The sequence below is a fragment of the Terrapene carolina genome, unplaced genomic scaffold (assembly GCF_002925995.2).
Source record: "Terrapene carolina triunguis isolate 2854851 unplaced genomic scaffold, T_m_triunguis-2.0 Scaffold25, whole genome shotgun sequence".
NCBI classification, from domain to species: Eukaryota; Metazoa; Chordata; order Testudines; family Emydidae; genus Terrapene; species Terrapene triunguis.
In genome coordinates, this window is record NW_020664376.1 from 4,480,168 (window position 1) to 4,505,632 (window position 25,465).

The 25,465-nt window shown below is 40.9% G+C and overlaps 1 protein-coding gene across 1 annotated transcript; it reads right to left on the bottom strand.

Moving 5' to 3' along the window:
- Positions 1-3,241: 3,241 nt before the first annotated feature.
- On the bottom strand, positions 3,242-24,882 carry LOC112110515 (cytokine receptor-like factor 2). Its single transcript, XM_024205554.2, has 9 exons — positions 24,786-24,882; positions 23,649-23,840; positions 16,732-16,843; positions 15,613-15,788; positions 14,156-14,295; positions 12,957-13,116; positions 10,205-10,319; positions 5,765-5,849; positions 3,242-4,455 (listed from the first exon to the last, which is right to left on the bottom strand). Exons 2-9 carry the CDS (start codon positions 23,722-23,724, stop codon positions 4,198-4,200), a joined length of 1,122 nt encoding a protein of 373 aa, XP_024061322.2. The 5' UTR covers positions 23,725-23,840; positions 24,786-24,882; the 3' UTR covers positions 3,242-4,197.
- Between the last annotated feature and the right edge of the window lie 583 nt (positions 24,883-25,465).

The window sequence follows — 25,465 nt, forward strand, 5'->3', positions numbered from 1 at the left end:
GCCACCTAATCATATTATACAAGTTGCTTTGACAAAAGCCGGGGCCTGGTATGCTGTGGGCAGCACGGCATCATAGCACCACCAAAGGGATGGGCTTGGCTAAGTGCGCTCTGCATGGATGGAACTAGGGCAAGGGAAAACAAATGTGTGTCACATGAATGACTAGGAAGAAGGGACGTCACTGCACTAGTTAAAGTGGCAGCCCTACTGCTTGTAATCCCTTGATTTAAATTAAAAAAAAAAAATCTTGCTGTAATGGGCTATAAATTACCCTGAGGTGGCAAACCACTTGTACTGAAAAGACCAGCAGGTGTGCGGATAAGAAAATCAGCTAGGGTAGACTGGGGTAGCCCCTTACATAGCATTAGGCCCCAGCCCTGCATTATGATGCATGCAAACAGACTACTGTGCCTGTGTGAATTCCAGTATGAGAAAGCATAAAAATGTGTACTGCTACAAAAAAAGTTGTTTGTTTGCAAAAAAGGGAAGAAAAACTCAAAGCCCTGAAAGTGTCCACATAATAAACTGCACAAAATGGCCTTCTAGTCCCCAACTAGGATTACCAGGTGTCCAGTTTTCAACCAAACAGCCAGTAGAAAAGGGACCCTCCCGAACCGTCCCCAGCCCGGTGAAAATGAGCGTGTGAGTGAGGGTGGGAGAGAGCGAGCGATGGAGGGAGGGGGGATGGAGTGAGCAGGGCAGGGCCTTGGAGAAGGGTGGGGGCAAGGGTGTTCGGTTTTGTTCAGTCCAAAAGTTGGCAATCCTCTCCCCAACACAAGAGAAGAATAAAATATAAAAAGTGGATTCCAGATTCCCATGCCTACATTTTCAAGTGATTTTAACTACCTCCAGTGTGTGGAGGAGGGCCCAGCTTCAGACACCTGGCAGGGCTGAATGCTCAGAGAGTGCTAAGCACCCACCCACATGACATCAGACCCCTTTTAGGTATCTCAAGTCGGGCACCCAAAAATTCAAACCCCCCAAATTATTAATCACTTTTGAGAAATTTGGTTTTAAAATATGAAGTCAGTTGGAACTGGGGAGTCTAACAAGAACTCTTAAAACAATCATTCTTTAATCTGCTGTGTAAAAGAATACCACATTTTTAAATTAATGTTAAAGTCTCTTAAATTCCCTTGTATGCGTCTTTAAGAAAATAAATTATGATAAGATGATGAGACTGCCTACAATGGCATGTAGCTAATCTGCATTTGCTAGCAGAAAATATCTCCAACGGCCAGTGATGGGACACTAGATAGGGAGGGCTCTGAGTTACTACAGAAAATTTCTTTCCCAGGTGCCTGGTTGTTGGGTGTTGCCAAAATGCCCCAGGACCAACTGATCACTATATTTGGGGTTGGGAAGGAATTTTCCCTTGGGTCAGATTGGCAGAGACACTGGGGTTTTTCCGCCTTCCTCTGCAGCATGGAGCACGGGTCACTTGCAGGTTTAAACTAGTGTAAATGATGCATTCTCTGTAACTTGAAGTCTTTAAATCATGATGTGAGGACTTCAGTAACTCAGCCAGAGGTTATGGGTCTATTACAGAAGTAGGTGGGTGAGGGTCTGTGGCCTGCATTGTTCAACAGGTCAGACTAGAGGATCATCTGGCCTTAAAGTCTATGAGTCTAAGGCCTGGTCTACACTAACACCCCAATTCGATCTAAGGTACGCAACTTCAGCTACGTGAATAACGTAGCTGAAGTCGACATACCTTAGTTCGAATTTACCGCGGTTCAGACGCGGTCCACACACGGCAGGCAGGCTCCCCCGTCGACTCCGCGGTACTCCTCTCGCTGACGTGGAGTACCGCAGTCGACGGCGAGCACTTCCTGGTTCGAATTATCGCGTCCACACCAGACGCGATAAATCGAACCCGGAAGTTCGATTGCCAGCCGTCGAACTACCGCGGTAGTGTAGACAAGCCCTAAGATACTCAAATCTGTACCTTAAGTTGTGGGATGACCATAGGAAGAACTTGGAAGGTTATTGCGACATCCTGTTGGTTTTTGTTTTTCCCACTACATACAGGGGGGCAGAAATGGGATCTGATTCAGTTACTCATATAACAACATCATGGAAAAGAAATTGTCCTCAGAAGTATATTTGGATACTAACGCCTGATCACATGTAACTATAAGAATCAACTTCAACACTTGTAAGAAAACATCTGATGTGGCAATAATTTGGCTACGATAGCAGTCAAGTGATTTTCTGAAATCACTGAACCATCTATATTTCAGTTATTAAATGTCACACCTCTTAATTGGTATAGTACATTTTCCCACTTCCCCTCCCAAACTGTATATGTGACACATTTTGGGCTAGTTCCTCAGACACCACAGAATGACTAACGCCTGATCACATGTAACCATAAGAATCAACTTCAACACTTGTAAGAAAACATCTTTTTTATTTCTTTAATCAATATTTTTAACAGCTTTGAATACATGTGTCTAGATGCATGTGGAAGACAGAAATTCTGTTTTGAAAACAATTTTGAGATTTAAAAATTTGGCTTCATTCTGAATCAGAACAAACTCCCAAACGTATAACTTATTCAAAAAGGTCCAAAAACAACAAATTGTTTCAATTGATCAAAATGTTTTGTTTCTATTTTGACTTTTTATTTTATATTATAATATATAATATAATACATTACACATTCAAAATGAAAAGTCATTTCAAAATTTAAAAATTGATTTATTTTCCTGAAAAAAGTCAACATGCCATTTTGACATTGTGGCGACTTTTCTTTTTCTTTGTTTGTTTTTATTTTTTATTTTTCTTCACAATGAAATTTCGGTAAAATCAACATTAGTTCATAAAGCATTTCTGTTTCAAAGGCACTTCACTGTCTCACAGAAAATGACTTCATCAGTGGTTTTTCTGACCAGCTCCATTTTCATACAGTAATGTCAACTTACACTAACTGAGAAGCTAGACCGACATATTAATCCTTGGTGTACCTACTTTGCCTTAAATCGACTTATGCCAGGGATGAATTTCATCCTAGATGTTTGACTACAATGTTTGCTTTCAAGAAGCATGCACATTAAATGATGTAGGAAGATATACAAAACACAGTTTGGATGAATCAAGTGGGTTTTCCCGAGTCTGCTATCTAACAAAATGAGGTTAGAGAACAAAAATATGACATACTTTAGCTGAAGTTGGAACACATACAATAAAAGGCTGATATATGAACAGCAAGTCATTAATAAAATCTGCAGTTGCTGAACATGCTAAAAGAAGATTTAAAATATCGAGCAAAGATGAGACTTTCTCAGTCAAATCAATCCAGCATTAAGGGTGAATTATCCCATTTGTCTACAAGAATGTGTCTACTATATGAAGAGAAAACCTTAAGGGCATGGACATGACTAGATGCCATGAGCCTGATCTTGCAATAAGGTCCACATGCACAGACTTCTGTGCCTGCATGGACCCCCTAATACATTTGAAAGGGCTGCCCAAACAGAGCTCATTGCAGGATCAGGACTCAGTGTGATTCTGTACATCCTCACTATCATATTCCTGGGGGCAAATTATGTTTTTTTCAGATCCTAGCTCCATTAGGTGCGGTGCAAATGTTTACCCCACCCATGAGAGCTGCTGGAAGCATTGTGCTTGCGGCAGGAAGGATGACATCTGGAGAGCAGAGAGTGCACAGCTCCTGCCATCCCCTTTGGAAAGGTGTCATGTACTCCACCATCTTCTGCTACCGGGTGAGAAGGAGAAGGCAGGTTGATGGCGCTGCCCTAACTATTACATTTTCTGCCCACTCGGGGAGGCTAGTGCTATTGTTTTCATTAACTGCACATAGTACGTGCACTCCCTCAGATCAAGGATTGTGTTTGTGCCCAGCTCTTAAAAGGTGTGTAGTGAGTGAGCAGGGCTCTTTGAACGCTCACCATGCAGGACGGGGCTCGGTTTAGCCATAGAGATGGGCCCAAACTAGAGCCCCTAAACCAAATACACCTGAATTGCCATGCCCTCTTGTTTCTCTAATGGGCCTGCATAGGTTGTCGCTAAATTCTGGGAAAGTTGCAATCCAGATCCAGATTGGATAGCTTTCTATGTTATGCTAGGCAAGCCTGATCCTAACTTTTTACTGTACTTAGATGCTCCTTTAAACTCATCAGGATCCTGTGTACCTTTTCCGGACACCATATGTTCCTACTGCATTATATAGTTTCATAAGATGACATACATGTCTTCATTCATACAAAACTTAAAACTCCTGAAAGAAACTGTATCACTGGCTGGTGGTGGCAGGCAAGTGTTATGAGCAGAACTCAGATAATCTCTTTCATTCATGTTTGACAATTCACAAAGCTTTTCACTAGCTTCCTTCTCATCTTCCTGCTCAGTTCTCTCCTCAATGATGCATTCATGTTCTACACATTCCATCTTGGTTTGGCCCATTGCATTGTCAGTTTTGTCAATCCATTCCTAGGAGAATGAAATGTTGGTGTCAGCAAACACCCTAATTTCATTTGAAGCAAGCACAGGCTACAGTGACCTTCACCATTACTCCAGTAATGGCATGACCCCAGGACCTACACAATTGGGGGATGTCATGTTGGAAAGAAGGAAATAGCAGGCAAGCAGGAAATAAGACAAAAGCAAAAAACATGAATGCACACAAAGAAAAAGGAAAACTTCAAGAAAATTACCACTAAGGACACCTTCAAGTGTTGGATTTAATTATTATATAGCACTTAAGTGATAGGTGCCTTCAAAATACACTAGATTAATACATTACCTCCCTCCCCCCCTCCATTTGTCATGGTTTTGCAAATCCTTTAAGCCAAGTCCTACCTCAATCAAAACTCAAATTGACTTCAGTGGGAGATTTGCCTGATTAAGGATCAGGCCCTTTATTATTATTTTGCATTGTACTATTATTATTATTTTGTATCTTTTCAAACTTACCTTGAGCAAGTACATTTTTGACTCACAAGTAAAACATTATTATTGGTTTTCATTTTCATCACCATTGTAATGGTGGCCCAGTAGCTATTATGCATCAGTTAGTGAATATCCCTAATTATTTTGCCAGGTTGTTTTCAGCTATAGCATAGTCTAAATGGTAAGGTGCTGGGCAGATTCAAGAGTATTCAAATAAAAATGCTCTTCATGTAAGCTACATACATTTCAACTTAATTTGGAAGCAAACACAAAGTTCGTTCCTCTGTCAGGTTGTCTGAAGATTTGCTGTTTCACAGCAAGCTCTGTGCTAAAGGATTGGAGGGCATAGTGGTAAATCAGGCAAGTTGGGAAACCATGGTTAGTTTTGTAAAGGACAAAGGCTTGTGGCCTTTTGTGACAGGAGGTCTGGAAAGCAGATTGTACAGTAATTTGGCGTGCTGTGATCTCTGCTTTTCATGCTGGCCACCATTGCTTCAGTCTTACCCTGTCTGTCTGTATGTTTCCACATATCTTCTCTTCTACTTTCCCTGCAAACTCCCCTGGGCAGGAACTGGCTTTGTACAGTCTTTAGCACATTGAGTCCTCTTCTATGATTGGGGTCCCTATGTGCTACTACAGTGCAAATAAGTAATAATAATCATTCTTCTGTAAGACCAGGTGGTCAAGTAGTAGAGTGAGAGGCTGCTTTTGGATCAGAGAGCACTTAGTTTAAACTTCAAAAGAGACCACAAAGGTAGGCTGCATTTTTTAAATTATGTGCAAAGTAGGACTGTTGTGTTGGAATGAATGCAACCTCACCAAGGAAGTTCAAGAGTGCTTGGATATTTACCTGGAAGTTTCCATTATGATCATTAAAGAGATCAGAAAATATATGCTTTGGGTCTGGTATAACAGGCATGACTGACTTCTGAAATCTGTAAATAGAACAAAACAAAGTACGGTAAGCATTCAGCTGCTCTAAACTCTGCCAGCTGGTAACTATCCCAAAGGAACTATGCACTGGCTGGGAATTACCTGAGCACAGCATATCTGGCCATGTCCCCTCCCTTCTGGAGTTGTGGTGTAGGAGCCAGCCATAGTGGCTGTATGCCTGCTACAGAACTGAGGCCTGTTTCTGCTTTTCTGCTATTCAGAGTAGCATAAACAGAGTGCAGAGGAGAAGCAATTCTGGGCCTATAACATCCGTGGGCTTTCCAGTAACTTACCTCCAATAATGTAACTGTGGTTCAACAGCATGGGATTTTTCAGAGAGAAAAAAAAGCTAATTCTGTGGTTTTGGCAGTTGGCAGCTTTTGTAGAGCTGTAATAAGTGTACTGTAGATCTAAAATGATGAGCACAGACATGCAAACTATAAATCTTAACATTGGCATCATCTTGTATGGGCTGACTTTGCTCATCAGTGCAACAGAGACTGATGCCAAGATCACTGGTGCTTTGATCTTGTCCAGTACTGAAGCAGGCAGTTGACAGAGAAATAAAGGAGTGAAAGTCAGCTTATCGGTAATAGGAAAAAACAGTTGGTTTTAAAGATTTAATTTGGGCTCTAAATAGGAGCAGTAAATAAAGTGGAACAGATAGCATTTTGCCCTGAAAAACTCTTTTTTTAATTTCCTCTGGAAAACTACTCTAGTCCTGGCCACAGGCCTCATAGGACTGGAAGAGTCACCTCTGCACCCTCATAATCACCCTAGTGGTCCCTGAAAATGAAAGGAAGAAAATTCTGGGGAAGTACGAGAAAAGGAAGTTCTCGGTGCAGCATATCTGGAAGCCTGAATTAAGGTGTTGACTTCCAGCTCCTCAGCAGCCATTAAAGTGCAGCGTTTAAAGACTATAACAGCGTTTAAAAGAGAACTGAATAAATTCATGGAGGTTAAGTCCATTAATGGCTATTAGCCAGGATGGGTAAGGAATGGTGTCCCTAGCCTCTGTTTGTCAGGGGGTGGAGATGGATGGCAGGAGAGAGATCACTTGATCATTGCCTGTTAGATCCACTCCCTCTGGGGCACCTGGCATTGGCCACTGTCGGTAGACAGGATACTGGGCTAGATGGACCTTTGGTCTGATCCGGTACGGCCTTTCTTATGTTCTTATGTTATGTTCTAAAGCTGACTTCATTATCAGGTAAGTAATTGAGTGCCAAGTAGTCTGATCTTGAAGTCAAATCCAGCAATAGCATGGGAATTAAAAGTAGCTCCTTCCTGGCAGCCAGTGTTCAGACGGGATTCTACATTTGGAATCTGAGAAGCTTCAAGTACAAATCAAGAGGTGCTGCAAGGCCACTGTATGGAATTTCATAGTTACTCTGGGAAAGACTGAGGCTATGTCTACATTACAGACCTTACAATGGCACAGCTGTATCGCTGCAGCTGCCGCCTGTAAGGTCTCCTGTGTAGCCACTCTATGCCTACAGGAGAGAGCTCTCCTGCCGGCATAATTAAACCACCCCCCAATGAGTCGGCAGGAGAGCTTCTGTCGGTGAAACTTATGTCAGTCAGGGGTATGTTTTTTCACACCCCTGACCAACAAAAGTTTTACCAACAAAAGTGCTAGTGTAGACAAACCCTTAGCTTTCAAGGGCTAGAGCCCTCCCACAACTCTCACATTGTTGGAAGGCTGGCAGAAATTCAGCTGGGAGAGACTGTCTCTCTAGTTTATTTTTAGGTCCTATTGATGTTTGGAAAGAGATAGTTTGTGTTATATCAAATGGGCAGATGTGACCCTTTAAGGTCAAGCCTTCCAAAATGTAGCCATTAGCTGTATTATTGTTATTTGTATTATTGTAGTGCCTGGGAGCCCCAGTTATGGATCAGGACCCCATTGTACTAGGACAGAAGTTCCCAAACTTGGTTCGTGGCTTGTTCAGGGTAAGCCCCTGGCGGGCTGCGAGATGCTTTGTTTACCTGAGTGTCTGCAGATACGGCCGCTCGCAGCTTCCAGTGATCGCAGTTCGCCATTCCCAGCCACTGGATGCTGCGAGCGGCTGTACCTGTGGACATTTAGGTAAACAAAGCGTCTCATGGCCCATCAGGGGCTTACCCTGAACAAGCCGTGAACCAAGTTTGGGAACCCCTGCACTAGGACAAACACGTTTTCTTTCATGTAGCCTTCATGCCCAGAGGCCCTTTCCCAGGCCCACCTGCCATGCTTCCACTCTTTCCTGTTCTTCTGCTTTGTCAACACAAGAAAGTTGTATTCATTTAACTTAATATCCGTTTTTAAAAAAATTGCCTAAACCAATGCAAACCCTTGTATGGATGCGCTTATTTGAGTTTAAGGGTGGCTTATTTTGATTTAGCTGAAACTGATTTCTAACTCATTTGAGCTAGACCAAAATAAAAATTTCCATACTGGGCTTTGCCCCAGTTTAACTAAATGTGTTTAGTTAAACCAATGCACCTTTCTTAAGTAGGTGAGGCCATGGGGTATGTCTCCACTGCAATCAATGGTGTGATTGCAGCTCAGGTAGGCATATCCCTGCTAGCTTTAATCTAGCTAGTAGAGCTAAAATAGCAGTGAAGACCTGGCAATACACACCCTACCATGGGCTAGCAATGCGAGTACACATTCAGCATTCTGGAGGCTTGTACAGCCTGTGCTGAAGCCCACGCTGCTGGGTCTACACTGCTATTTTTAGCAACCTAGTTAGATTAAAGCTAGCATGAGTATGTCTACCTGAGCTGCTAATCACACCTTTGATTGCAGTGTAGACATAGGCTGAGTTACTTCACAAAGCACACTTCTTCAAGGAGAATTTTAGTCTATGGTCACATATATATATATACATATATATATATATATATATATATATATTTCTTTTCTCCACCTCCCTCCCCTCATGCATCCCTGCCCTATATTTGTCCCTTTATATTGTGCCTGTCTTAATTTAAGTTGCTAATTGCCATGCATAATGGTTATACAATAGAAATATACAAACAATAATGAATATTCTCAACTGCAGCTTCTTTAAACACGATTCAAGTTCCGTAATAGCTATCACTCTTGCAGCATACACCCTTTTAATATTTAGTACTGTAGCTCAAAAAATTAACAGAAACACCCTAAATTCTCCTTGGAATTGCAAGCCCGAAAGACTGTTAACAAGACAGAATGCTCATAAAATGGATTTTCTTTTGAGTGCTCACAGCTGTTACGATTATGTTGCTTCCATCGTGCACTTCGGTGCCACAAAGTTTCAGCTTTTGTTTCTCACATTTCATTTGTAATAGATCGGATGGGGCAGGAAGGCAAGTGAGGGAGTTGGTAAGAAGAATCTAATGCCAATGTTTTATAAACCCCAGCCAGGAGATGCTATTTTTAAACTACCTTTACAATTTATAAAAGAAAGAGAAAAGCAAATGCAGATGTCTTGGGGCTTTGATCCCACATTTGTCATTCAAGCAGTAATGTAAGTATGGATTATTACAATAATATTATTTCCATCCAAGGGGCCCAAAGTGCTTTCCAGGTACTACTGACAGAATCTTCACAACATCACTGAGGGTTATGGTAGTCTTGTTAAGGCCATTAAACAGATCAGGAGACTGCCACTCACTTCACCTCTCCTATCCCCTGCTCCTCTACCACTATTTGAAGCCCTCCCATGTAATCACCCTTTACACCTTTTCATCTTTTACCTGCCTCCTTTTCTTGCTCATCTGTTCCACCACCACCTCCCCTATCTTCCCCTTTCACATCTTTTGCACTCCTCCCCTTTACTTTTGTCATCCTTTCTTCTTTGTTACCCTGCCTTTCTCACCCTGCCACTCCATCGTCCTTCCAACTGTCACTCTTCAGGTAGAAGGAAATTCTCACCTTCTGTTCTTAGCTCCTCTAGTAGAAAGTATGTGTCTGCAGCTGCAGAGTTCCCTGCTTCTATGGTGGTGAGAGTCGGGATCTCTGATTATAGGCACTCCAGAGACGTGCTCTGTACAGGGATGGCAGCAGGAAACTAAGAGTGAATGACTGGGTCTGCAGTCTGTAGACTGTAGGCTGAAGGTGCCAGAGATTCTTTGGTTGGGCAATGATTCCATGGCATCATAAAGACCAGTGGGAACATATTAGGTTGGGGAGCATATTTACTTATTCTTTGTTTTCCAGTATCACCTACAATGTGCGAGGCACAGGACACAACCACAAGGTTCCTGGCCTCAAGAATTTGCACTCTAAGAGGACAAACAACAATGGATGGTGGGAGAAGGAGAGAATCAAACTATTCACATTTTTTACATATGTTGTATTATCATGACACAAATATCAGTAGGGACTTACCTTTGGCATTTGCACACAAAAATCTGAAGGAGGAATATTACCAGAAGGACTGCCAGCACAGAAATTAAAAGGATCACATTGTCTGACAGAGGCTTTATATCATCAGCACATGAATCTAGGAGTAATCACAAAAATAATATTTTAAAATGTCATGTTTCTATAAATGTAAATTTATAAATGTACCTATTGCAGATGTTCTCTTTAAAACAATAGCAATGTTAAGGAAGAAACAAGACAAACTAATCTAACTCTGCAAAAGAAAAGCACAGTTCCTTCATCCTTGCAATGAAATGCCTTCTGGTGGTGTTAGAGAGACAAGGTGGGTGAGGTAATATCTTTTATTGGACCAACTTCTGTTGGTGAGAGAGGCTATGTCTACGGTACGGACCTTACATCAGCACAGCTGTACCACTATAGTTGTGCTGCTGTAAGGTCTCCCATGTAGCCGCTCTATGCCGAAGGGAGAGCTCTCCTGCCGGCATAATTAAACCACCCCCAAGGAGCGGTGTTAGCTAGGTCAGCAGGACAGCCTCTCCTGCCAGCATAACGCTGTCCACATCAGCACTTTTGCCGGTGAAACTTATGTCGGGGGGGGGGGTGCCAATAAAAGTTTTACTGACAAAAGTGGTAGTGTAAACAAAACCAGAGGCAAGCTTTTCAGCTTACACAGAGCTCTTCTGCAGGTCTGGGAGACTAAGTTCCTATAAAGCCTAGTGAATGGCACCTTGTGGAGATCTGATTTGAAGGTGTGGGGACTGAGTGATTGCCTGTGTTTATGTAACTACAGCAATTCTCTCTACTGGTTCATGGTACTCATTGGGAGTATTGCTTTCCAGCAAAGCGATAAGGGATCATCCAAACCTACTAAAGCTGATGAAAAGTGTCCTGTAACTTAATGTGGTCTGTCTTTGAGACTGTACTTAGAAGAACGAGGCACAGAATGGCACTAGGGGTCTTGTTAGATCCAGGGCCGGCTCCAGGTTTTCTGCTGCCCCAAGTGGCGGGGGGGGGGGGGAAGCACTGTCTGCCTGTTACTTTGTAGGTGGAATACAAAGTGTTGATTTTAACTTACAAATCCTTAAAAGTGAGCTGGCTACTTGGGAGACACCTTCTCTCAGCCTACACTGGTAGAGTTCTCTCATTTTGAACATGATGGGATTGCTGGTGTGGCATTTTCTGTGAAGGCCACTCAACTCTTATACTTCCACCTTTGGCCTGCCAGAACCTGGATCTGTTAACCATCCAGACATGCTGAAAAGCCCTTTTGTTTTCGGAGGATGTAGGGAATGGTTGACTAATGGTTAAAGGCATTGAGTCTTAATTGGCTGTGGGTATTTCAATTTTAATTTTATTGGCGGTTATTGTGGTATTCTATTTTATTCTAGTACTATATTGCACTATATTCTTTGTATTATCTCATAATTATAGTGATTATTGGAAGTATGAACTCTAGCTAAATTCCCAGAGCTATGGATGGGAATTTTGCATTTATAAATCTAAATAAATAAATAACAGCAAGGAACCCTAAAGAGTTCTATCAAACAGGTATGTCAGCAGCATATATATCTTACAGACTGACCAGACAAGGTAGATAAAACTGTGGTAAAAAGGAAAAGGTATTATCTAGAACAAAAACATTAAATCATACATATGAGATCTCAATGGCAGAGGCAGCATCTTTTCCTTATTTATCTCTGTCATTGAAAAATTGCACACAACATTTGAACAATCCATGAATCAGCTTTGTGTATAATTATCAGTGTCACTGTAATTCTGAAATCGTGCAGTGACAAACTTCCCACTTTAAGGGGAAATTGTACAGGGCCTAGCACAATTGAAAACTAATTTCATTTCGGGTATCTAGGTGCTACTGTAATACAAAGCCTATTTGTTACTGGCCAAATCAGTACTTGCTTGGGACAGCTACAGCAACATAGATGTGAATTGAAGGATCAGGCCACCAACCCCAATTTGCACTCATGAATCAAATTATGTTTGAAAGGGCTATGAATTAACCTCATCCATCCATCATCATGATGGCAAATTGCAAAGGGAGGTATTCTCCTTGCAGATTGAGCTCCACCCACATCAATCTCTACCTGGTCCTTTAGGTGGTCTGGCTAGATATTCAGTTTATGTCTATTGCTGGCAAATTTATTGTGTCACCAAAGCTTTTGGTGACCAGACGATTGTCAGCTGTGTAGCAGCATTCCTAGATAAAAATGCTTCGTAATTCATTGGTATTCCACCCTATTAATATCTCTGTACCAAGAAAGCCAATGAAACCAAACCATCATTGATGGAGGTGGCTGTTGGTTTCCGTTTCAAATATTCTCATTTCGGATCTTGTCCTGCCACTTAATATGGAGCAGTGATCAAGTTTCACTGCTGTACAACAGAGTCGGTATAACCACGGTTGTGTAGGTCCACAACTTCGTAGCAAGCTTGATGTCACGACCTCCCCACAGAAGTCACTGAAGAGCCTGAAACATGGCAGCAACTGTCTGTGTCACTTCCCAAGTATTTGATAGATTTGAGGGAAATTCTCCACTTCCATATTAATGTCTTAAATCAATGATGCACTTCAGGGCAAAGGCCAGACTGCTCAGTGCTGCTTTAGACTCAGTTGTTCCAGTGTTGACTAGATCTTTACTTTGAATTAACCTGATGCACAACCTGACATCCTGTCTCCCAGCCTCCCCTCCTCTGATTATATTTCCAGCTAAGAATATGAATGTAGCTTAGCATTTACCTAGTAAGCTGCCATTTCTCCAAACTGTTACCTCTGCCCATTCACTGGCATAAGGAATTCTATTGCAAATGGATGTTCTTTCCAATCTGACTCTGAAGGAGTAGCACTTTTCAGGATCAAACCCTTGCTCTTCAACTTTGCAACATGCAGATTTTCTAGACTGGACAGGAAGATATTTGATCATTAATGATTAGTTCCAACATATATTTTTCTTCTCGCAGTATTATACTAGATCATTGTAATAACAAACATAAGAAATGGGCTGACACAAATAGAACGTCCCCAAAAAGTTTAGGAGATCTGGATCTTGGATGGATTTTCCTCATTCAGACCCATTTCTAGCATTAAACAATGTTACGGTTAAGTTAACATATAGTTCTTTGTTACATTTATCCCTCAATAATTATTTGTAGTGAAACAAACAGAATTAGCTTTGGTCCACAAAGCATACACATGTTAGTTATGAGCCTAGGAAGAATTAATTCCATGAAATGAAATGTAAAGCTAGTATTTATGTTCTAGATAAATAAAATGCCTAGAACATTGTCTCTTTCCCATCTCCTGTTCTCTGTTGTTTTACTTCTTTCTCCCATTTTTCATCTTCATTTCCCATTTATGACTCCCCACCCTGCTCCCATTCTTTAAATATTGCCTTTCCTCTATGTCTTCTTGACATGTGCATAAGCAGTGAAGTGTAACTCCCTTGAAATGTGGCCATTTACTGGAATGCTGACATTCAGCACACATTAGATATCCAGTAGTCTAGCAAATGTTAGGGCTTGCCTTCACTGCAAAAAAATGATGTGTTTTTTACTGGGGATAACTAACACTTCTGAGCCATCCTGAGGTAAAAATACAGTGAAGACCAGCCACTTAGTTTACCATGAGGTAAACTCCTCAAGGCCAATCCCTGAAGGAGGTATAGGACTGTTTTGCTTGACAACTTTACCTTTCTTTAAATTAAAGTGTCTGGCCTTCAGCATGTATTTACCTCAGGATAGCACATGTGTGTTAGTTACCCCAAAGGAAAAAATGCACTTTTTTTTGCAGTGAAGCCTAGTCCTTATTCTGCTGCCAGCCTATCAAGTGTATGTTAATGGGCTGGGATGGGCCTGCTGGGAAAACCTATGCTGTCTGTTCTGTGGAGATGCCAGTCCCTCTCTTTCCTATGTTAAGTGAGAATTGCAAACTCTACCCACCTGCCATTCTTTGTCATACTTGCTTTTATACTGAAGTTCAAGCTCCAAGCACCTTGCTGGTGTTTTTGGTTTATTACATTCTATAGTAACTGTATCTCCTTTCCAATGGAAGGTTACATTTTCAGGCGGATTGGGTTTTACTGAGGAAAAAAAGAGATATAAATTACACAATACCTTCTTAAAATGGATCACTACAACTCATTTCAAACCATCGCCCCCACCCCCAAGCATTCCTGGAATTCTTTAGACTGTCATGCAGTTCAGAGCTCCTAAAAGGTTCAGTTTTCCAGCTGGCCTGTTTTCTGTACATTGAAATGTAATTCAGACCCATGGCATCATGCAGTTGTGCTGTTCTAAATTGACACATTGTTTACAGATGGTCAGCTGTTATGGGCACAATATTTTGAACCATTTGGTTTTTTACCTCTTAGCAGTGGAAGTTGCATCTTCATGGGAATTGGAGCATAACACCCCTTCCTCAAGTACATTTAGTGCACCCTCTCTTTTGATCCACACCACCTGCAAAGAAATCTAACTACTTCACTCCCATTCCTGTAGTATCTGAGCACCTGGTAAATATTACTGAACTTTCACAACACCCCTGTGAGGTCTGAAGCACTATTATCTCTGTTTTAGGGATGGAAGACTCAGGCACAGAGATCCAAAGTGACTTGCCCAATGTCTCACAGGATGTTTGTGACAAAGCTGGGAATTAAACCTGAGTTCCTGAATGCCACTCTAGTGCCTTAGCCATAAAACTACCCTTCCTCCCGGGAAGCTATCCTAACTTTAGAAGACATGCTCAATGATGTTCTATAGCTGGTTTATTTTATTTTATTTCATTTAGTATTAGTTCCGACTATTCTGTAGATTTCTTTGCAATAATAATCATTACATGTTGAACCCATAAGACACAGCTACATACATAAAACCAATAAAAGTGTAAGAGAAATGGAAATGCCTTCTCTTACTCTTCCAGTGCTTTCTCACTGTAACCTGTTGTCATTTTGGCATTGTGATATCATATATTTACCCCTCCACTATGAAAATGGAACCAAGGCTTCCAGTTGTTGCTACATGTATGTTTACATGTTTTACATAGTCAACTATATTAAATATTTCAAAATCCAAACATACCTACTTTTTGAGTGTTCAAAATCCAGATTTCGATCTGAATTTGGGGGCCTTTATTCAAAACAAATAGCCCCAGTGAAGACAATGTGACTACTGAAGTAAGTGTTGAAGAAGCAGCCTCAGTATACCCAAACAGAGAACAATATTCTATTTTGTCCCTCATGATAATATTTTATACACTTGACTAATTCGTCATCTTCCTTGATAATATTTTATACTCTGAAATAGTTCTCTCTCTTCATCTCAGACTCAATACAAAAGAAGATCATTGAAGGCTCTAGCATTACCAAGGAATTTGGTAATGTCATTGCTCACTCACTTACTAAAGAAATCAGATTTTAGCGTATAATTGAAAAGCTCTTCACTTCCATTCTTATCCTTAAAAGAGATGGTAAGAGTGGGTCCCTCTGTCTTAAAGAGACAGCCAGAATTGTAACCTTGGTCAAGTATATAGTTGGGGCATTGCTTCCAAGCTCTGTTTTGAAGAGCTGTGCCAAATCTACAAGTAAAAACAAAATAAAATTAGTTAACGCAGTTATTTTGTTATCTATTGAAATGAGTTAGCTGCTTTTTGTCACTTTAGCTTATTAAAATACTTCTCCCAAATGATATTTGCATAGGAGATTTATAGATGGGATTTTCAAAGGGGAGAAGGGGAGTCCAGTACCCAATTCCCATTGACTTTTCAGACATCTGTTCATTACAATTTGAGATTGTGAGGTTTCTTTAATATTGTCTTTTCTAAGAAGGGAAGGGTTTGCTTTAACAGCTGTGTCAGACAGTGTCCTATTTCTACACCATTCTACTGGGAATGCTGTCTCATATACCCACTAACAATTGAGTAAACCTCCTACTGGCTGACTTGTCATTGACCCAAAGCAACTATAAATGTCTCATTTCCATTTGCAGCATCAACTGATTGCTACACAGCTCTTAATTAAACAGCAGCTAAAGCTGTGAGTGTGTGTGAACAATGGCTCCAAATGTTCTGACACACTGGTGGGCATCACAAGAATGGACAAAACTGTGGGTGTAACCACCTGCATGCCGCTAAGTATTCAGCAGATCTGATGATTAGTTTGGAAAATAGGGTTGTGGTGTGGAGCAAACATAAACAAGTCTGCATATTGATCTGAATCAAATATAAGCTTCTCTTTCATTTGCGGGTGTAGCTCAAACACAACTTGGACAGAGTGAGATGTCTAAGGGTAGGTCTGCGTTGCAATTAAAACACCCGCAGGTGGCCATGTCAGCTGACTCAGGCTCGCAGGGCTTGGGCTACGGGATTGTAAAATTGTGGTGTAGACGGGCTGCCAGACCCCCACGAGCCCAAGTTAGCTGACACAGACCATGGGTATTTAAGTGCAGTGTAGACATACTTTCAGAATCTCTAAGCAAAGCCATTAACCAAGGGGAAGAGGATAGCCATTGCCAGTACTTACCTGTAAAAAAAAGTCACAGTCCTGTCAGGGAAATAGTCTTTAGCTGCCCATGTGATCTGCATCTGTTCACCATTGAAATTGACTGCTGTGATTTTGATGGTTTCTTTCAAACCTATCATTGCAATGACAAACAAAACAATTTCAACCCCAGAAATCAAGGACATGACCACACATTTGTTAAGAGACCAGTAGTTCCGATTTAATTACTCCACAGTCACAGAGGACAGAAACAATGAGTGATGTGAAGACTTGCAAGGCAGGGAAATAAGACTAAAGGACCTAGAGAGGTTAGAAATATGGGTGGAAAATAATAATGGCATTGAGATTGGAAAAGTGCAAAACAAGGCCTCTGCAGAAATATAATCTGAAACATTTGGAAGGAGAAACCTGGAGAGCAGTAGTGAATGAACTACACCTAGGGACTGTTAGGCCTGGTCTACACTAAAAAATTAGATCGGCCCAGGTGCATTGCTCGGGGTGTGAAAAATCCACACACTGAGCGATGTCTGACCTAACCCCCCGTGTAGACAGTGCTAGGTTGACAGAAGAATTCTTCCATTGACATAGTTACAGCCTCTCAGGGAGGTGGATTACCTACACCGATGGGAGAACCCCCGCCTGTGTAGGTAATGTCTACAATGCTGCAACTGTGCTTCTGTAGCATTTCAAGTGTAGACAAGCCAATAGTGTACAACAATAGATATGAGTCTGCAAGGCCATGTGGCAGCACAATAGGCCCATAAACATATGCAGAGACATCACACAGCAAAGCAGGTTGATGTCAGTCCCTCATTATACAACTCCAGTATAACTGCCCTGGAATATTTCATTTTGTTCTGTGCAGCTCAATACCAGAAAGATGTCAGCAGATTAGGAGGAATGCAGAGAGTAGCAATACAAAATTATTAAGTATTTGGGAAAGAAGAACAATGGTCCTGATTTCTTTTCTCACGCCAGTTTTGAATAGGTGTAACTGCAGTGTCTTCAATAGATTTACTGCAGATTGGTTGCAGTCTGAGAGAAGTATCAGATCTGAATTTGGATAACTTGTGGGGCTATACTGAAATTCAGCTTTGAATAGCTCTTCAGAGGAAATCTAGCCAACTTTCTGATATTTGCTTCAGCCAAATAATATTTCAAATACCTGCTTGAAGTGGAATCATTAGAAAGAGGCACTGCCTCCATATAGTATATGCAGCATCACTGATTTGGCCATTTTTTATCCCTCTCCTTCCGAATTAGTTTGGCTAGTGTCCCAGATTTGGATCAGTGGATAAAAAGAAATTTTATGGTTTCTCCCAATGGACCTGGCCACTTCTCCCTACCTCCTTATGGCCAGGTCACCTCAGAGCATCATGCTATCCTCACATCCTCTTTCCGCTCCCATCCTCCTGCTCCCCACTACCAGACTTCCCTCTTGCTCAGATTCTAGGCATCTGATCAAAGTCAATGCTGCTTCCAGTTATTCAGGCTTGATTAGAATACCACAGTGGTATATCAAGTATATTCCTCAGAGCTTGACTAACAGCCAAGATAAACAGCTACAAATATTTGAAGGGTGCATATATCAAGGAACCAGAGGAATTCTTCTGGGTTATATAAGAAGCATAACTATAGGTAGTGGAATGAAATCAAGAGTAAGAAAATTTATGTTGAATATCAGAAACAAAACTCCTAAAAATGAGCTTTATAAATGGTTCCAGTTCAGAGTCATTTAAAAATATGTATCACATAATACAAGAAAAATTACTATAGGGAACAACTCTGCACTTGCAGGATACAGGTGATTGGGCCTGAGTCTTATTGACACAAAGGCCAATTTACACATCTCTGGCAGTGTGAAAGGGCCTTAAAGTGGGCATAAATTATATCTGTGAATAGTTAGACAAACGTATAGTGTGCTTTTCCTTACTTTTCCATCACATCTCTTCTTTTAAATAAAGATCCCATATTATTAAATTTTAAAAAATTGAAATATTTTTATATTAGTGTATACAGAACACTACACATCTTGAAGTCCCTTTACACACGTTAACTCATTAGTCTTCACAACAGCCTGTAGAGGCAGGCAAATAAATATTTTGATTAATATTATTGTGACAATTTTTCATTATATAAACCAAGTAGGAATTGTTAACTTTCATGTGTTAGAATCATAAAAAACAAATAGTGAATGTTTGCACTGCATGCTTGTTTAATCACATACTTTCAAGGCTAAGTCAAATTCAATGCTCATTTAGTTTTCCAATGTCAGAATGCACTGAGTTATAGGTAAACATAATGGCAGGCAGTAAAGAGGTGTTCCTATCCACATGGAGCATTTGTATGTCGGATCCAAAATGACTCTGGAGTACCTTGAAGCCCATATGCTGTCTGCTGGATATGTGTCCTTCTCAAGGGGAATTACTTCTTTAATGTCTTTCAGCCAGCTATTGGCCTGTGGAACTGTGAGACATAGCACTGTCCTTTTTTTAGGGGAAGTGCTGGTCTGAATTTTTTTATATACACCTGAGAAATATTGTGGGTGGCCAGATGTGAACATTTTTGTGTTAATTCCCCTTCAAATTTGTGGTGACTATCAGTACATATCTGGAAGTTTCCTCGTCATTTTAGTACATATCACAAGGACCTCTCAACATACTCATAAAAAATAAACCACAATTCCTGTCCTTTTGAACAAGTCTATAATTTATTGCTTTTAACAAGGAATAACTAATCCCTGTGGAAGATGCCAGATTGGCATTTAATCCTTGGTCTCAATGGTGAGATTACCAACAAGGATGCCAGCTCTAGGGCTAATTGTGATGCTGGGGTAGTTTTGGGATGTGGACACAAGTGCAGTGAGAATGGGATCAGAAAATGTAACTTATTTTACTTAGAACACCTCACAGCCATCATATGCTAAGGGCATTTGATCACTGCTGACCTCCTCTCCATACTAATCAGTGACTAAGAGGTGAAAGCTTCTGTAATCCCATTATCGATCCCCTGAACCAATCCTTCCTCAAGGCCAAATCCTGAAGTCCTTGATTGAGATCCTGCCTTTCCCTTCCATGTGCAAAGGGGAGCCTAAATGGCAAATTCCCCCATAAACCCCCCACCCCATAGAGGCCCCTCATCAGGAACTATGTACTGTTCAAGATCTGCAGACTCTGAGTGGACACATCAGGGAAGCCACCTGGGCTCCTCTGGATTCCCTTTCAAAAGAAAATAAAGGCTGCTAGGGAAACTGAGGGTCAGATCCTTCCTATTTAGCGAGAACACCCACCCACCCTTACACATCCCTCATAAGCACAAGGCAGAATCCCAGGCTCTGTGATCACTTCCTTCTGACATCCCAGAGGGGATGGAAAGGGATGGAGAGGAGGTGGGGCCAGGGGTTCTTGTCCTCCATGAAAAAGCCAATAGAGATGATTGGTCACAAAGGACAGAGTAAGTTGCTTCCCACGAAGAATGCCTCCTGGTCCTTCTCCTGTGGGAGGATAGCTCCACACTATCCTATAGTATAGGCTGTGCCTTAAAGGCTCAATCTAACCCTGGATAAAGACCTCATATTGTGGCTTTATATGCTTTTTGTTTGACCTTAAAGACTGTCATTTTGATTCCGAGCCTGCAAAGACTTACCCATATGCTTAACTTTACATTTAGTCCTCCTGTCTTCAGTGGGACTATGTGCATTGTGTAAAGCTAACCACATGCAGGAATCTTTGCAGAATCATGGCCTTATTCTGCACATAACTATAGGCCAGCTGCATATTATGGACTGGAATTCTGAGATTTTCACATCTCTATTTGACATCTAGCAAACATGGTCACTGATGTGCACACTTTGTAAATACATTAACAAGAAACAGTGATTAATTAATAGAAAGAGAGTGGGGAGTTATAATAAATCATCTGGTGAGGTAGGAACCATCTGATGTACTCTGGTTTCTAAGAACTTCATAAGAGGTAAGTGATGACATAACCTGTTAAAGAGTTTAAAAGAATGTATTCAATTACAGAGGACTTATATCATTTTAAATACATTTTAAAATCATTTGATTATTAAAGTATGCATTGCTGTTGAGGAAATGAACATCAGACTCTGCACTTTTGGGGTTTGCTTTAGTATTACATATACATTCCACAGCCCTCTCCAATACAATATGTGTTCCAGAGAAGGGACCAGGGACCAGATCCTCAGACTCCCTTTGAAATTAATGGGAGTAAAATATCTTTGAGGATCTGGACCCATGCTCTCTCCTTAAGTATTGAGACAGTACTGTGTGCATCTTTACAAATAACAATATAAATAAAGAAAATGTATTATATAATATTTTAAAAGGTTGACTCAGATCAGCATCCAGTAGTTTGGATTCTTTTCCATAGCTTATCCGAATGTTGACAATCCCCTCTTACGCACCACACTTCCTGCCCCTTTTGCTGCAGGGATGCTTATTGTCCTCTATGGGCAGACACTGCATTTTTGGAAGGAGAACCATCTTCTGCCAGTGGAAAGTGGCTTTCACGGGAGTCAAGTCAGAGAATTTTAACTTGGGGGGGTGGGAACAGGGTAGAGTGATAAAACGGGATATTTTCTCCCCCTTTCATAGGCTTCATGATTCCAAGGAGGGAAAGTGGGATGGTCTCAAACACTGAACTATCCACACAGTCAGGATCTTTACAAGCCAATCTGGTGCCTCATTTCATAATAATTGTAGCCCCCTATTTTGCCCACTGCCCCACAGTTGCACAAGGGCAGGGGGGTCACATGACAACCCAAAATGACAGGGAAGAAGCAGGGTTATTAATTAATAATCATTATTATCATTATAATTATTTGTTACTGTAGCATGGCTGGAAGCCAAGGCCTCATTGTGCTAGGCTCTGTACAACCATACAGCAAAGAGACAGTGCCTGCCCTGAAGAGCTGTTCTGGATCCATGCCCTCCTGTGTCAGCCAGTGGACATGGCCAGGAACTCAGTCAGGAGCCTGCTGCACTGCTGGAAGGGCCACAGCAAGGTCAAACTCTTCCAGCTCTGGGGAGAACTCTACTTTTGTTCTCTGCGGGAACATTCTTGCTGGAACTCCAACAGGATTGATGGTGCACCACATGGCCCTCAAAGACAGGGTCTTATCAGCACAGTTGAGCACTGAATGCACCGAAGTGTGTAGAAGCATAAATACATGAAATACGTGATCTCTGCATGTGCAGTAAGTCGTCTGATAGGAAAAATAAGCAGAAAATGTAACTATTAGTTGAGCCCACCATCCTCAATAATTTATGCAAGTAGAACCCAGAGCAATTAGGTAAGCAGCAGAACTGCGAACCACAAGTTATGTTTTTCTTTATTATTGAACCAAAAGGAACACCGTAATAAGCCGAAACGTAATGGAACAGACAAAAAACACATATCTACAAAGATAACAGAGTGGAACACAAATGTTCTGGAACTGTTGCAGTCTCACCAAAACAACAAAACAGAACAAACAAGAAAAACCACTTCTGATTTCCCCAAACTGATTAAAACCTAATAAGCAACCACACATGCAGTAGCTCCTGGCCTCCTGTATTGAACCAACCTGAGAATGATACCCTGCAACTGATCCTGCAGCCACTACTTGCACTGAATATTACTTATCCATGACAGTAATCTCATCTAAGTCAGTAGAACTATATGTAGGAAATAGCGCTACTCAGCGTAAGCACTGAAAAGCATGAAATGAGCTCGCATGACTCAGAATAAAAGGTAAATGAATCCCTGTCTTAAAAATGAGAGGGAGTGAGATGGAGAGAAAGAGAGTGCATATACCTGGGGGAGATGTATTCCTTATTACATCTACTGGGCTTCATAGCAGGTGGAAGTGGCAAACAATTGGTAAGATCAGTAGACACTGCAGTACCTAGGCACTACTAGGCTGATTCTCCACAGCCTTGCATCTTGTGAGGTCATTTATGTTTGTTCAAATTGGATCTAACATGTGAATAGTAGAGTGTTACATCCACTTTGTAAATAACTACACCAGGTAATTAGCACTGGAACATCAGTCCGTGTGTCACTGAGTTGCCATAAGTGATATGTTTCAGACATATAATATAATATAGAACAGATTTATAAAGAAAATGATAAACTGTTGGAAGAATCTTAAACCATGATTTTTTTCATGAAATTCAGAAATGAAAAACAGTAACTTAATGTTAACAGGAATGAAGGTTAAATTATCACCCATGTGTGCTGGGTGGGTTTTCTTTATGGATTTTTAAGTCAATTTGTTTATTTCTTAGCATGACTAATAATGATACTATGCAATATAACTAAAGTCTTAGATAGATATTCTAATGTCCAGGTTACCAAATATCCCATTCTGTTACTGTGAATTAATAATAAGTGAGGTTTTTCCCCCTGGGAAATGTATAATTAAGTATATACTTTTTCAGTATCCACAGGTCAATGGATAGCTGAATATTTTCCTACATACTGTTTAATATGAGAGAATATTAATTGTTTAAGTCTTACTTTAATCTCTGGTTTTTAATATGAATGTCTGGCCAGAAGATTGCACTTCTATTTTTTGTACATGATCCCTGCTAGCATAATTTATAACTTTGGCACTGTGTACCACTCCTCAGAGTTTTAGGAGGCCCTCCCCTTATTTTCAAACACAACTTTACAAAGGTCTTCCCTGAATGTTAACTGGAAGAAACCATTTTAAATATTTCTGTTATATCCCTATAGATTTGTAAAGAAACGGGTCAAATTCATGCCTGGTGTAGCTCCACTGAAGTCACTGTGACGTTACACCAGTGATAAAGCAGGCCTTATTTTTTTAAAGGTATTATACTGGATAAAACATGAAGCAAATAAAGCATCCACATAAATAATGTGAATCTGCACATCAGGTTTTAAAATTAATATCTGGAAGTTCAACTTACTTTGTGCAAGTGGTTGAGAAGCCACCAGGTTGCCCAAGATAAAGATTGCTGCATGGGCTTGAAGGACTAACCCCATACTTGCAAATTTTCATTAGTCTATGATCAGATTACCACTGGAAGCCTTGATAGCATTTCTTCATGAGTAATCTTAACCTCCGGAGTTCACCACTTAATATCGGAGACTGGAAGGAACTAGAGGAAATGACAACAGGAAACAAAAAATTAATTTTCATGTAGATACAAATGTATGAATGAAATATATATTACTACAGGACAGCAGCACTTCACATGCCTGCCTATGTTATTCACATTATCTGATACCACTGTTAGGCAGAAGAATAATAGTAATTGAATAATAATAATTACTAGTATAAGGCTTAATCATGCCTATTAGCCTCTGGTCTGCTTTGGGGGACAAGTATTTTTAGCACTGAAGGCACTCCAGGACCCAGTGCACCATGATGACACACTCCGTTACCTGGCTCTCTTACTGACCACAGTTCCACAAGCAGGGGGAGAGCAGGATCCAGGAGTAAGCAAAGAAGAGGGGGCAGAATATTCCGGCATTCTGGGGAAGAACAGCAGCTGCTATAGCCCCGAAGAGGATGCAGTATGTTTTCCTCTCTGCAGCTAAGTGGTCCCCTGGTTGCTGTACAAGGGCCATAAGATGATTTTTTTTCTTGCCACACTTTCTATTGGCTAAATCTCAGTTGGACTGCAGCTGTAGGAAAGAGGGCAGGTGCTGCTGTTATTCCAGGCCAGAGGAGGAAGGAAGACACAAGAAAAAGGTTCTTTAGCACTTCCCTCACTAGCCCATAATTACTAAAGAAATACTTTGGAAAGGATATATTTTAAGTCAAAGCTACTACATTCCCCTTTTCTTCATTCAGGGACTTCCATTGACTTCAGAAACCAATCCCCATGTTAAGACATTGGGGACTGTAACCAAAGCCACTTAAAGTCAACAGAGAGACTCCCACTGATTTCAGTGGGTTCTCAGACAAACCCTAAGGAAGGGATCTCTTTGAGCATGCCTAGGCGACAATCTGACTGCGTAAAACAAACTGACTCCACAGAGAGGCTGCAGGAGCTAGCAGGGAAAGAGTTAACCACCGTTTCAGTTAGCTTGATAATTACCTGTTTTTATATATTTTTCACAGATAAATGATCTTCAGTCCATGAACTAAGATGCTGTGAGCCCTGAGATCTGTTCTGCAGTGCAGCCACCTGTGAATCAAGGCGTAGCTCAGGTTTAGGACTTTGTTTGGGGACGTATAAATGATTAACTCACTCTCACCCTCTTGGTCTTTGCTCCCTTTGCCCCTGAGACTATGCCACAGCCAAGTTAGTTTGGACCCTCTGCTCCAGCCTAACATCCCCAATGTCTATCCCCATTGTGACGTTGTGCAGTCTATATGGTTTTATAAAAATATAATAAGAAGTGAATATAATGTAACTGGAATAGTTTTATAAAAATATGATAAGTGAATATAATGTAACTGGAATATGCTTCATGCAAAAGGTCTCTTATAAGGTATCATTACAAAGCTTATAATCTACTGAGTGTGATCATCCCATTTGTATAAATGTACCACTCTTGTATCTAAAACTAGAAATATAAAATATAACTCTGAGGGCCTATCGTAATTATGTAAAGTGTGGGCCATTAATGATGGTTTGGAATCTTGATGACTCTCATTAACAAGGACCATTGTCTGCAGATGGCTGTGTTTACCTGTTAGTCTTCCTGTATATGTGTGTGCTGGCAAGTGGGCAATGAAGTCTTGCAGTGACATGTGATCATGTCACCTGAACTG

Excerpts from the sequence above, each read along its gene's own strand:
- LOC112110515 (XM_024205554.2), bottom strand. The coding sequence starts at position 23,724 with ATGGGGTTAGTCCTTCAAGCCCATGCAGCAATCTTTATCTTGGGCAAC. Across the intron at positions 14,296-15,612 it reads GCTAAAATCTGATTTCTTTA|TAAAACCCAATCCGCCTGAA; the intron begins GTAAGTGAGTGA and ends TTTTTTCCTCAG. Across the intron at positions 10,320-12,956 it reads GAGAAATGGCAGCTTACTAG|ATTCATGTGCTGATGATATA; the intron begins GTAAATGCTAAG and ends GATTACTCCTAG.